General features: G+C 49.6%; 1 protein-coding gene across 1 annotated transcript in view; it reads right to left on the reverse strand.

Annotated features, from left to right (window-relative positions):
* Window positions 1-14,706, reverse strand: part of GLT1D1 (glycosyltransferase 1 domain containing 1) — a 90,377-nt gene that overhangs the window by 30,942 nt on the left and 44,729 nt on the right. The window contains exons 7-8 of the mRNA XM_006894682.1: window positions 7,834-7,929; window positions 6,736-6,785 (exon numbers count right to left, since the gene is read on the reverse strand). Coding sequence (XP_006894744.1) covers window positions 6,736-6,785; window positions 7,834-7,929 — 146 coding nt within the window. The remainder of the gene's footprint in view (window positions 1-6,735; window positions 6,786-7,833; window positions 7,930-14,706) is intronic.

Raw genomic sequence — 14,706 nt, forward strand, 5'->3', positions numbered from 1 at the left:
CTGGAGAGGGTGAAGCCAGAGTCTTTTCTGGAGTCAAGTATTCTGAAGCTTCATCTGACATATTTTGGGCATGTTGCAAGGAGGGACTGGTCCTTGGAGAGGAACATCATGTTTGGCAGAGTGGAGGGGCAGCGAAGGAGAGGAAGACCTTTGATGAGATGGATCAATTCTGTGACTGGAGCAGTGGGAATAAGTGCATTTGAGATGGCTAGATTGGCACAGGATAGAACAGCATTTAGAGCTCTTGTACATAGGGTCGCTATGAGTCACAAGCGACTCGATGGCATATAACAACAACAACAATCACTCCTGAAACATGCCCAAAGAACAGGAGCTAAAGTCCCATCGTCTTGCCTCAAAGGAGCACCCTGGCTGTTCTGTTCCAGGACAGGTTTGTTCATGCTCTTGGTTGTCCATGATATTCTCAATATTCCCAACACCACAATTCAAAGGCATGGAGTCTTCTTGTTCTTAGGTGCCATCGAATCAAGGACAACCCATAGTGACCCTATCTATAAACAATATATAAACAATGACCTCTGTCTTATCCTGTGTCATCCTCATCAACCTGACACACTTGTGTCCACTGCTGCAGCTGCTGTCAATCCATCTCACTGATCTTCCTCTCCTTTGCAGTCCCTCCGTCTTGCCAAGCATGATGTCCGTCTCCTAAGAACAGCCTCTCCTAGCAACATAACCAAAGTCTGAGAGATGAAGCTGCATCATCTCTGTCTCAAGGGAGCACTCTGACTGCACCTTCTCTAAGACACATCTGTTTGTTCTTGTGGCGGCCATGGGCCATGGGATGTCCAGTACTCTTTCCAACACCACAGATCAAATGCCTAGATTCCTCTCTTCTCATCCTTACTCATGGTCCAGCTCTCAGATGCATGGCTAGTGACTGAAAAGACTATGGCCTGAATCAGGTACACCTGTCTTCCAAATGACATCCCAGTTCCTCATTTCCTCTTTCTTGGCTTATTTATTTTTGAACAAAATATGTTGTAAAGATCCCCTTTAGTCTTCCTTATTCATTGTCCCTCTCTCACATGCCTATGAAGCCATGGGGAAACCAGGCTGGATCAGACACACATGCACATGCACCTGCATCTCTACACTGACATCTTCACTCTGCAGCCCTTTAAGGAGGTCATGAAGAGCGGACTCACCTAACATAACATGCTGTTCGCTTTCTTGACTGCGATTTCTCCGAGTGTTGATTATGGATCTAAGTAGAATGAAATCCTTGAACACTTCGATCTTTTCTCCATCTATCATGGTGTTGCTTAAGGGATGGTGGTGAGGGATTTTGTTTTCTTGACCTAGGGATATAATCCATATTATATTGAAGGCTATAGTCTTCTATCTTCTCCAGCAAGTGCTTCAATTCTCCTTTGCTTTCAGCATGAAAAGCTGCATCATCTGCATAATATAAGTTGTAAATGAAATTTCCTCCAATCCTGATGCCATGGTCTTCTTGGCATAATCCTTTGGGGAGGGGCGTGGGGGGGTTATCCATCCACCTCACGTGCAGCCACCACGATCTGTCACTGGTGATGTTTGTGGTACTGTGCGGCTGAACAAGCTTCAGAGGAGAGTCTAGGTAAAGGAGGAGAGGAGGCCTGGTGATCCACTTGGGCAGATGAGCTGGAGGAAGGCCTGTGGATCACAACGGCTGACCCACCACTAATCATGGGATGTGGATAGTGCTTCCTTCCCCTGTGCCTGTTGCGTCACGAGAGGGTAACCGAAGGGCAGCGAGCCACAGAGTCGTGTGCAGGTCTCTACCCCAGTAGATGGACACACTGCTGCAGACAGACCAGCTCTATTCTCTCTACTTCCCCATAGGAAAAGCTCAGAGGAATTAAGTGCCAGGTCTGTACAATGTACACTGTGAGAGACTCACTGTTCCCTAATTCTCAGTTTTCAGAAAAACACACTATGTGTTCAGAGAAGTAAAATCAGTGAAGCTTACATATACATACACATATTTAAGTCAAGGAACCATCTCACACGCTCGCAGAGGCTGGAGACTCCCACGTCTGTGGGTCAAACCTTGGGATAGAGGCCTCTCCTGACTTGGAAAGCTGCAGGGGCTAACATGAGCAGGTGTACAGCAGGCTGCTGGCTGAATCCTAAGACAGGCAAACAGTATGGTAGACTGCTGGCTGGAGGCCCAAGAGCCTGAGGTCAGGTGATGAAAGCTGGTGGCAGGATTCAGATGAAGCAAAAGGTCCAAGAGAATTGCAACATCATCCCCATGGAGCTACCCTTCAACTGAAAAACTGCCCACAGCTGCTGTCATCATAGAGTGGGGTCACTTAGGATCTCATCACGGAGGTGACCACATCAGAGCAGACCCTGCCCCACGAGGGACGCTGTTGCTGGGTATCTTCAAGTTGACAATGACTCACAGTGATACTATGAACAGATAGAAACCCTGCCCTCCCTTGCACCGTCCTCACAATCGCTGCCACGCTTAAACCACTGTAACAGTCACTGCGCCAATCCATCACTTCCAGAGTCTTCTCTCCTCTCAGCATGCTGTCCTTCTGCCTGACTCCTAAAAATATGTCCAAAATATGTGAGACAAAGTTTCACCGTCCTCACCTCTAGGGAGCGCTCTCATTGCACTTCCTTCCAGATAGATTTGTGTGTTCTTGGGGCATTCCCTGGAATATTCAATATTCTCCACCAATAGCACTGTCCACATGCATGTGAATCAATGGCATAAATCTTGGCTTAGGGGAGACCAAGCTTGAGCACCAAGAGTGGCACGCTGACACACATGTGGCCTTTGCCATTTCAGTGCACCTGGAGCATACACCGTAAGTGACCATGTGGGGTTTGTTTAACCTCAGCAGACAGGGCCTCGCCCTTAATGAAGTCTGGTGATGCTGGGCTCAGGGCTTGCTCTCTCCACACAGAAGGGCACTGTCGCCGTGGCTGGGGCAGGGAACCCTGAACAGAATGACCAAGAGATGGAAGTCAGTCGGGGCTCACCTCTCGGTGTGAAGGCCTCAACAGTGGCCTCACAGGCCCTGGAATTCCCTGCTCTTGTCCTGCCCTGAGGTGGCTCTTCATCCCTTCCAGCAGCCCTGGACAGCTCCACTCTGCAGCAGTCTTCTGGAGGTGCTTTCTGCTTCGGATGCCCAGGGAGCCTGACCGGTGCCATGTGGTCTCGGGGTGTAGTATGTGGACAGCAGGGCTCTGTGGGGAGGAGGGGACGCAGGAACCTCGCTGTGAGCACTGAGTGGAGTTACCCCCTCACCATAGCGGAATGGGGTCAGGACGGTCTCGACCCAGAGGCAAAGGGCAGGCCCTGCTAAGTGTCTCCTGAGCCACCAGGATGGATAGGACGTCCAGCAAGCTGTCCCCCCAACAGGGAAGAGGGCGGGCAGGAGGGGCCTGGCCACAGCTCCACTACTGTGAAGTAACCCTCCTCTGACATCAACGGTAAATCCAGCAGGGCTCTGACCTCATTCTGTGAGACCACATGGGGCCCCACCTCAAACAGTTTTGGACCTTCAAGAAATCTGTTATAAATAATACAAATAAAAATGCCATTCTTCTGTGTACTGAATCCATTATACGAGATACTGAAGCATGAATTTCCATGTGTCTGGAGGCTTGGCCTCTTGCACACGTCACAAGTCCATCTTCTCATGACAGCGTGATAAGGTACTTGGCAAATCAGCGAGATGGGGGTCAGGTTGGGCAGCACCCAAAGGTCTCAGAGGGTGCTGGCGGCCCCAGGGCATGGCAGCACGAAGACACAGCTTGGCATAGGCTGCTGGTCTCACTAAGCAGGGCATCTGTAACCAAAGGATGTGCTCTTCATGCCCTACAAATGTTTTAATTACAGTCAGTGAAGGGCCCATGGGAGGAGAGCTCTGGACAGATTCAGGATGTAACAGATCCTGGCAGCACAGGATAGTCAGTGTCAGCCTGCTAACCCAAAGGTCAACAGTTCAAATCCACCCACTGTATCACAGAAGAAAGATGGGCTGAGCAGTCTCCTCCCTTTATCATTTAGAGCTCTGAAAACTCAGTGGAGGGTTGGCATGAGTCAGAATCCACTTAATGGTATGTGGGTTTGTGAGGTGACTTAGAAAGATGTCCATTTGCTGACATCGCTGGCCCAAGTGGAAGGCTCTCCCTGTGTCAGCCCTGCCTCTTCAGCCTCTGCCTCCTGGTTCCACAGTCATCTCCACATGTCTGGGCCTCTATCTTAGGCCATCTCTGCTTGCTCTCTTAATTATTTCATCTCTTTATATCTCAAGAAATAATGACTTCAAGCATAGTCTACACGGAGCGGGGCTCAGTCACAGAACAGAGACAACCTCCTCCCAAACAGGTATAACCACGTGCAGAGGTGAGAATTTACAGCATGTATGAGGATGGCCACGATCCAACCCACAGCAGGCAGCAGTGAATGGCCAGGCCTGGGACACTCAGATCATGATCCCTGACCCTCCAAGTCCTCCCACAGTCAAACCGAAGGTAACTACGTCCCACAGGAATTATTCTCTGAAAAGTGGAGGAGCAAAATTCCTCAGAGGAATGAAAACCATGCGCAAACTGACAGATAAATCGATAAAAGATAGAGATGCACACAAACAGAAGCTAGACAGACAGGAAGAATATATGCAATAAGATGGAAGAATACAGTGAGATGATGGAGGTAAAAGGAAAGTGAAGGAAGGGATGGATGGATGGATGGATGCAATAAGATGATGGGTAGATGAGCGGGTAGGTTAAGAGTCAGGTGGATGAATAGATGAGATGGAAAACCAGATGATAGATGAAGGTAGGCAGGCATTTGGATAGTGTGATAGATAAGAGAGATGGTGGATAGACGATGTGATGGGATGATAGGTGGGCTGGCAGGCAGGCAGATGGGTGGGACAGGTAACTAATGGTAGGTGGGTAGGCAGGCAGGAAGGTGGATGGAAGGATATGCCAGATAAATGGACAGACAAATAGAGAGGCAGATAGAACTGTTCCAACCAGTCCCCTCCTCCTGTCTCTGTTCCCAGCACAAGCATTTCCTGCGTCTCTTCTCCTTGCTCTCACAGACTCCTGCCACATCTGCGGTTCCTAGTTTGCCACCTGTCTGCAGGTTTTCTTAAGGGAAACGCAACACAGAAAAAGTCAAACCGAGAAATTGGATCTCCTCAGCTCAGTGAGTCCAAGTGTTTTTCCCACCAAATGTTCTTTTCCACACCCCTTCCCGGTGCGCACTCCTACTTTACACAACTGCTTCCCCAACACTGGCTTTCTGCATCACGTCCATAATTTTTCTGTCAGCAACCATCTGTACTACTGCTTGCTTAATATTTCTCAAGTCATGTCGACGTTTTTCTCAAGAAAGTTTCCACAAACAGAACAAAAGCACAGAAATAGACAACAGGCGAGCCATTGTCCTCCAGCTGCCATGGGGACAGTGGTGGTGGCGCAGAGGCCTGGGCCTGAGGCTTCCTGGCTGCACAATGAGGAGTGTCCCCAGAAAACGAAACCTCCTCCGTGACTCAAGCCGTCAGGAAGAGGGCGGAACAAGAATTTGGAAACAGGAACAGTAACAACCGCACACCTGAACGTATCTGAGAGGCAGTAAGAACAACTTTGGTATCATGAAACTCGGCGTGAACTGGTGCCACAGCAATGCCATGTGAGCCTGAAGTCTGATAGGATGTGCATATGGGCTTGCACGTGGGCGTGTGTGTGTGTGTACGCACACAAGTGTCCTGTGGCTCATGTGGACTTACCTCTGTGGAAGTGTGCTTTGTGAGCATATATGTGTGTGTGCACGTGAGCTCACCTGTATCATGCACGCATGTGTTTACCTGCATGTGTCTATGCACATCTGTGTGTGAGCCACAGGGTACATGGAGAGTACATGGAGAGATGCCTTCTCTCCACACAGTGGCCAGTGTGCCACCACAGTCAGGCTCCGCACTGTCCTACCCCTGCAAGTAGCCCTTCGCATGCGCACACAGCTCTCCTGAACCCCAAGGGAGGCTACGACACGATCACTTCTGTGTGTTCTCAGGGGCTGCAGGCGAGCTGAGCTCCAAGCAGCTGAAGCAGCATGACTCTCCCACTATCTAAACCAAGGGACTCGGGGTCATGTAAGTGGCCCACGGTCATGACTAAGTCACTGTCATGGTCCATTCCCACTGAAGCCCCCACAGCTTGGAGCAGGAGCCTCCAGCTCAGCCCTCATGGGGACACCTCGTCCAAACCCATGAGAGGGAAAGCCAACCTTTGCCTCAGGGATCCATGTGGCTGCAGACAAGGACAAGACCACAGGCGCTAGGAAAGGCAGCCCGAGTCCTTGAGCTGAATGGCTGGGCCCTTGGCTCGGGCACATCCCCGCCCCCACTGCAGGGACCCCAGCAGGCAGAGGCCTCCTCTGTAAGGGCCTGACTGAGCTGAGGGCAAAAGACAAACTGCCCCGTCCTTCCCCACTCCAAAGGGGGCCTGACACTCCCTCCTCTAGGTGTGCTCTGCACCAACTAGAAAATAACCTTTGCTCCAAGCGACACCTCCAGGAATCTACACTGTTAAACTCTTACCCACTGTGGCAACTGATTGACTGTGAGGACGCAGCTACAAAACTCTGGCCTACACCCTCTCTACCTGACCTACAAAATCTTCTGACTCTAAAAGCAACAGACACTAATTTTAACAAGGACGCAGAAAAGAATGGCGATGAGATAAATGTCCACTTACTTCTGGGCCCACGATGACCAGGTAGACGCTGGGCTCCTCTCGATGCCAGGCTGGGAAGGAGAGAAAGAAACAGAAAACTGTTTCAAATCACAGCTAAGGATGCAGCTAAACTTAGTATCAAGGACCATGTCAACTGAAATAGCATTTATTTAAAACTTATACGTTTAATATTTTAGTCCTGAAATAATGTTTAAACTATTTTTTGTGTGATTTGGGTGAAGGTTTATAGTAAACTACTTTTCCATTCCACAATTTATGGTCATTTTGTTTCAGGACACAGCCTGTAGTCCCCACTCTGGAGCAGCACTCTTCCCACATCCTTTCTGTGTTTCCCATTTCCACTCTACCCCTTCCTACTTCCTGAGCTTTCTCCCTGGGCAAACGCTGCCCTTTTGGTCTAATAACGGTTGATTGGTCTAATAAGTACATTCCTCTCTGGTATTACCTTATAGGTCTACTGTTTGGCTGAAAATTGAGCCTTGAGAGAAAAATGAAAATTTTTTCCCAAAAATGCTACACACTGTCCCCCTTCCTACCTTATCTGCCACAATGCAGTGTAAAAGTAACAAATACTGAAAAGTATGTGTACTTAAAACTCCAAGAACATTATGCAAAGAGACTGTCAGAACATTTTTTCAGATAAAATTATTTGAGTCTTGTAATTGTCTGTTATTCTTATGATTTCCTCAGAACCCCCAAGCCCACTGGCACCGAGTGGATTCTGCTGCACAGTCACCCCGCAAGAGAGTGGAACTGCCCTATTCCAGCCTTACTTTAGCAGACAGCCTCATCATTCTCCCATGGAGCAGCTGGTGGATTCAAATAGCCAATCTTTCAGTTTGCAGCCAACTGTCTTAACCACTGCACCATCAGGGCTCCCTTACAGGATATGGGAATGTAGAAATCTATACAGAAACCGACTGCAGAGAGCTACAGGCCATATGGGATTTTCCTGGTTGTTTTCTGAGTAGTGTGTGACTCTCACCCCTTTACTAAAAGCTCTGTCTTCCTACAAAGAGTGCAAAGATATGAAGTACTCCAGAGACATGGACCAAACAGGACCCCCAAACAGATGAGGAAGGCAGCCTGAAAACATACCTGAAAAGGCATCCACCAAGTACAGAGGATCCTTCACTTGTCTGAGTCCACATATCAAGAGGAACACGTGTAAGTTATCAGCACTCTGGCTAATCTCTGCAACAGAAGAGTTTTCATATTTTAAGCAGGGGAGGAATGCAGGTGATGGTACAGCAACATCGATCAGAGGTACTGCTCAGGGTGCCTGAATCTGGCAGTAAGCAATGCAGCTGCTCACACCTCCCGTGAGCTTAATTTCTGGGAGGGTACCCCTTTCCCGCCCCCCCAGCTGGACAGAGCCCAGGTCCATCCCACCAAGTCAATTCTGACTCACAGCAGCAACACAGAGGCAAGCAGAGCACCCCTTGGGGTTTCCGAGGTTGTCACCTTTATATAAGCAGACTGTTCTCTGTCTCTCTCACACAGAGCTGCTGGTGGACTCAAACTGCCGTCCTTTCCACTTGACAGCCGGCTGCTTTAACCACTATTCTACCCATGCTCCTTGACTCACAGAATAGACTCACTGCCCTCAAGTGGATTATCCAACTCACAGTGACCCTCAAGGACAGGGCAGAACCGCCCCATATGATTCTCCCCAAGAGTGACTGATGGGTTTAAACCTCTGACCTATCAGTTAGCAAATGAGCTCTTTAACACGTTGCCTCACACTTTTTAAATTGACGACCGTGCTTAGAAACACATTTGCCGTCATTTGCAGCAACGTGTTTAACCATTACACCAGAAGGGCTCCCTGAGCTCAGCCATGCATGTAAATTTAACTCTGCTGCTATGAGAAATGGTGGGCCACAGAGAAGTGGCTCAGTGTTTTCTGAAAATGGAGAATCTAGAAAGCATATGGATCCAATGATGTTGAGGAAGACCAGAACACTAGTTTATATGTCGAAGTACTTAAATATACACACACACACACACACACACACACAGAGGATATGCAAGGGTCAGTCGCTGTTAGTCCATCTCGTTAAGGGTCTTCCTCTCTCTGGTTGACCCTCCATGGTTTCAAGCACAATGGCCCATCCTGACAACATGCTCATGGTACGCAGGATGAGGGTTCGCCACCCCGTGCCTCTAAGGAGCACCCAGGTTGCACATCCTCCAGGACAAGGTGCTGGATCTTTGGGCAGTCCACACACGTCTATACAGGCAAGGGAGTCCACCCACGTCTGTACAGGTGAGGGAGTCCCCCCACGTCTGTACAGGTGAGGGAGTTCCCCCACGTCTATACAGGTGAGGGAGTCCCCCCACATCTATACAGGTGAGGGTAAGTTGCCACTGAAGCAACTTCATGTGCATCAGAGCCAAAGTGGGCACCAAAGGGTTTCCAGGGATTGATTTTTGAGAAGCAGCTGCCAGGCCTTTCCTCCAAGGCACACCTGGGTGGACTAGAACCCCCAATATTTCATTTAGTAGCTCGTGAAGAACATACACCGTAGAACCAACCAACCATACAAGACCAATGGGCAGCATCAGATGGGTGGAAGGAGCCAGAGAAGAGAGCAAAGGACAATGGGGACCAAGGTGAGGATATTACCCAACAAAATGTACACAGATTGAGTGGAAAGAGAGCTCATTTGCTCTGTCAACTTTCACTGATGCCATTTTGAACTCAGCCCTGACCAGCATTAGGAAATGCATCCTCTCTGAGGTGTCTCCAAAGAATGGACACGGAGCAGCAGGCAGCAGCATGGCAGGACAGGAGACAGCCAGGTTCTTATTACTCTCTCTTGTCCATGTGAATGCTAGGGAGGCTGGCTGCTCTTGCTGGGTCACACATGGATAGAGGAGGAACACCCGGGCATGTCTTCGTGGTAGCAGCACATCCCGGGAAGCAGCGTTTTCTCTTCAGAACTGTGTGGTCCCTTCATGGTCCCCTCTGTGCGGAGATCTTGCCTCTCACACAGCCTAGCCTCGAGCCCAGGGTAGTGCCAGAGCCAGGCCAATGCCCTGCCGCCGAGGCCCCCAAACCACTCTCTTCCCTGCACCTATAGTTTATATAAGGGGAGGGAAGTCAACAAGGTTAGTCTGAGTGTCAGATCTTTAGTAAGTTTTAGCTAAAAAAACAAACACAAAATAAAATCTGAATTGGGAGCTCTTTGGGTATAAAGGTACCTGGTCATGTTAATCTTGCAGATTTAAAAACAAGTTGAGTTTTTCTAGGAGTGACCTCAGGAAAAGAAGGATTACAATATGAGTTGGGCATATCAGAGTCTCCACGTGGAGATATGGAAAGAAAGAAGAGAGGGGGAGGGAAGGGGAGAGAGAAACAGAGGGCAAAGTAAAATACAGGCAAACCTCACAGACTTTGCAGTCTAAGCTCCAGACAGAGCCTAATAAAATTAGTATCATAATAAAGTATGTCACACAATTTGTCTGTTTGCTTCCCAGGGCCCAGAAAAGTTTTTACACACAAATCTATTAAAGGAGCCCTGGTGGCACAGTGGGCTAAGTAACTGGGCTGCTAACCCCCTAGGGCTGGTGGTTTGAACCCATGAGCCACGCAGAGAGGAAGATCAGGCAGCCTGCCTCCTGTAAGATTCAAAGCCTCAGAGACTGGATGGAGGGGTACCAGGAGTGCAAGCCGACCCCACGGCAGTAGGTATCGTGTTTGGTCTTGGAGTGTGTTAAGTGTGTGCCAGTTTAGAGACACACTCTCAGCATAACCAGGAGTCCTTTGAACAGGGTGGCTGCAAACTTCCCATCTGTGAAAATACTGCACTGTCTTGGAGAGGGACAGGATTCTGGGATGGGTGGAGGGCGGCAAAGGAGAGAGAGAGACCCTCAACCAGGTGGACGGCACAGAGACTACCCCAATGGGCTCTAGTGTGTCGGGAAGGGTGAGGATGCCACAAAACAGACTAAGGTCCGGGTCTTTTGTTCACTGTGAGTCGTACTTGAATCGACAGCACCTAACAACAATTTTGAAACACAACGAAATGAAGTGTGTACCTGCAGCTTGGGCAAGAGGCATGTTTAAGCTTAAAAAGGTTTGAGGCTGGTGATGAACAGCAAGGATGACACAGAACACGGGATCCTATCCACCAGACATGCACGGAGCCGCCCAGAAATCCTCAGAGGGCAGGTGCCCAGCTTGACGTCTGCATGGATCCCGTGACGGGAACAGTTTCCTCATTGTTCATTTGCTCTCAGGTTCAAATGCAGCATCAGTTTTAATAAATGTGAGACAGAAGACAGGGTCTCTGTGCAGTAGGGCTAAAACAGGAAAATAGACATGGCTGGTGGCATGCAAACGCCCTGGACGTTAGGCATTTAGATCACCTACTGTCACCATCACCTTCTTGTATTGTCACTTCCTGCACAGCCAATGGATTAAGGCTTTACCCAACCCACCATCTCCACCTTTTTAGTTGGTTGATTGGTTGGTGTGTTTTATTTTTTGTTACAGTATGAGAGGAAGTGTATAAAGCAAACTGGTTTTTCATTCACTAACTCACACCCCTTTTTTCTTGTGACACTAACTGTGACCGTGCAATGCTGCAGGACTCTTCCCACTTCCTCCTTGGGTTTCCCGTTTCTACTAATCCTTCTTTCCCATCCTCTGCAGCCTTCTGAGTATCCCGCCTTGGTGAACATCATCCTTCGGATATTGTTTGGCTGGCTGTTGTAAGGTGTGTCTACACCCTTGGTTTACTGATCAGTCACCTTGTAGACCTACCTGTCTGGTTTCTGGCTAAAGGCTGAGTCACTTGGGTGAGTTCAGCTCCAGGCTTAAAGGGTGTCTAAGGGCCGTGATGCCAGGGTTCCACCGCTTTCTATCCAACTGGGGAGAAAGCTGGTCTGTTTTGTAAGTTTTGTTGTATTCATTCTCCTCCCACTCTAAGCAGGACCATCCATCAAATCTCCAGGTGACCAGCTCCCTGGAGTCTGAATCGACACACCAGGGGTGACTTTCTGCCCCGAGAAATTCCACAGGCACACAAGGACCCACCTGCACTCAGCAGGCACTGCCTTTGCTCCGTTTTTCACCATCACCATCTGAGGCTCGGGGTGGGGGGAAGTGACTAATCACAGCCAGCTTCCACATGCTCCATGGGCCTGGGGAGACAGAGCGGGGAGGAAGACCGTCCATCTCTCACGTGTGAGCTCCACACAAGACCAACGAGCACGCAGATGAAAGGACATGGGAACGGCGAAGCCACATGGCCTCTGCCCACAGACTGGGTCCCTGTGCACCTTCTAGTTGTACACGTCATGATTAAACTCCATCCAAGGAGAAGTCTCACAAAGGAATTCTAAATTTCTTGAGTGTTGCGTTAATCACCAGTAGTGAGACCAATAATGCAGTCAGTGCCCCACCAGGCTCTGGGACTTGATGGAAGACCACCCTTCCTCTGTGCATTCTGCATCGTGGCTGTGACAGATGAGGCAAGACGAGCGGCCCCCTGGCTCTGCACATCAGCTGCCACCACCAACATGATGGAGCACAAGGAAGGCACTGGCCCGTTTGTATGGCTGAGAGCCGCTACCAGGCTGAGAATGACGGGCACGTCACAAAAATTATGTCTAATAAAGCACGTGGAGAGTTTTTTTTTCTTCCCAAGAATGTCAGATGCTGATGTAGAGAGTGCGGGCCAGGTCTGGTGTTCTCTTTGGTGGAAACAGCTTGGGGAGGCCTTGTGATAGCTGAGAAACAACACTGCTGGCCCCTGGGGCATCTTTCTGGCTCTCCTCCAGCACTGTCAGCAGGCTCTGTGGCCAGACGCTGTCCTGTGTGAGCATTTGGCAGTCTGCAGGCGGGAGCAGCCTGCAGGGCCGAACAGGGCCTTGGCGACTCTACAGGTACACATGCTAAGCTCGTTTTCGCTCTTTACCAAGCAGTTCTCTCGGCACAGTGGTTAAGAGCCCACTGCGGGCACTTTGAACCCATCCAGGCATCTGCTGGTGCAAGACCTGGCAATGTGCTCGCAGAAAGATTATCAAGACCCAAGCCAGCGCCAATGAGTAAATTCCGACTCATACAGACTCCGGGGCAGAGTAGAACTGCCCCACATGCAGAGTTACAAGGCTGTAATCTTTACAGAAGTAGCCGACCATATCTTTTTCCTACAGAGCAGCTGGTGAGTTCAAACTGCTGACTTTCTGGGTAGCAGTTCAATGCCTTAACCGTGGTGTCACCAGAACTCCTATCGGGATTCAAGAATTCAGGTCAGGCTGCCCACCAATTCTACTGCCAGTCGGTTTTGACTCACAGCAGCTGCCCCCAGTGTTGGAGGCTGGAAACCTTGAAGGGACGAAACTATCCATCTCTCACGAAGAGGTTGGAGTATCTGAACTCTCAACCTTTTAGAAGGTTAAAAACCTGAATGTCTTCACCACAACCCCACTAGAGATCCTCTCAAACTAGTCAAACAGCCACTGAGCTGGAATAAAGGCAAAGATGACCCTCCAGCAGGTTTTCTGAGGCTGTAAACCAATGGGAGGAGAGTGCCCACCTTTCTTCCCTGGGTTCAAACTGCTCACCTTCAGGCCATTCCAGCCACACTAGGCCACCAGGGCTCTCTCAGAGGACACAGCCTAGGAACCCATGAGGGGCATTCTCCTCTGTCTTGTGAGGTCACTATGCATTGACTATGACCTAACAGCACCCAGCACCAACACTACCTCTCCCCAGGGGTCTTCGCTGCTCCCTGCAGGTCAGGGATAAGCTAGTAAGCCGTCTGTCTGTAGTGGGCTTCCTCGTTCCTCTGATCTACAATAACCCAACGAAAGGTGATGGTGAGCACTGTGTCACAGCATATTTGTTGTCTGTATACATTCTTTAGAGTGTAAGGAGTTGCACTGTTAACCCAGAGGATCGCAGTCTGAATCCCTGAGTTGCTCTGTAGAAGAAAGATGGGCAATCTATTCCCATGAGATTTACAGCATCCGAGAACCCCCTGCCGGGTCAGCAAGGTGTCGGTTCCAATTCGATAGCACCTAACACCTATACACTCCTTGGTATGAATGATTAGCTGCTCTTTTGTCTTTTAAGAAAGACGTATTATCAGCAGGGAAACTACCGAGAAAGACCACAGCAAAGCATGGATTTCTAGCAATTAAATTCTGTGTTTGATTATGATGCAGTTTTCTCCCTTCTCTGCCACAATCATTCATAAGCTATGTATTTCATAAAGGAAGGGACTCTGGTAGTACACTGGTTATGTTCTTGGTTGGTAACCATTCAGTCAGCAGTTCAAACCCACCAGCCACTCCATGGTCTCTGTTAGGGACTGAGCTGCGGAAGGTCTCTTGCCCTTGTACCTGTCAACATGATCTTATTTGGAAACAAGCATTGTCACTTGTTATTAATTAGGAAGCCCTGGTAGCTCACTGGACTACGCACTGGGATGCTAACTGAAGAGCTGGCTGCTCACCTCCACCTGCTATTCTACGGGAGAAATATAAGACCGTCGGCTTCCCTGAAGCTTCCAGCCTGTGGGGGTTCTGCTGTGTCCTGCGGGGCTGCTGTGAGCCTGCCTGACTCGACGGCAGTGGGGCCGCTGTGCTGGCTGAGTTGGGTTAGGTCTGACTAGGTTTGAACAAGCTGGGTTGTGCTAGGTCAGGCTGGGATGAGGTGACTGGGTTGGGTCAGGGTGGCTATGTTTGAGCTGGATGCGCTGGGTTGAGTGGATTAAATAATAAAAGAACAGAAAATGAGCACACAAGCCTGTCATCCTTAAGAACAAAGCTCTAAAGTGAAGGGCACCATGAAGGATGTGGGTTCTGAGAGCAGCACCCCAGGTCTGGAGCCCACCTGCCCCTTGTCAAGGTCCTGCTGGTCCTCACAGGAAGAAGCACGGCCAGAGCCCCGGAGGATGGAAAGGAACCAAGTCTTCCTCCCTCACTCCGACTCAGTCAGGCCTCTCCCAATCCTTC

The sequence above is a fragment of the Elephantulus edwardii genome, unplaced genomic scaffold (assembly GCF_000299155.1).
Source record: "Elephantulus edwardii isolate Elephantulus edwardi_28Jun2011 unplaced genomic scaffold, EleEdw1.0 scaffold00148, whole genome shotgun sequence".
NCBI classification, from domain to species: domain Eukaryota; kingdom Metazoa; phylum Chordata; class Mammalia; order Macroscelidea; family Macroscelididae; genus Elephantulus; species Elephantulus edwardii.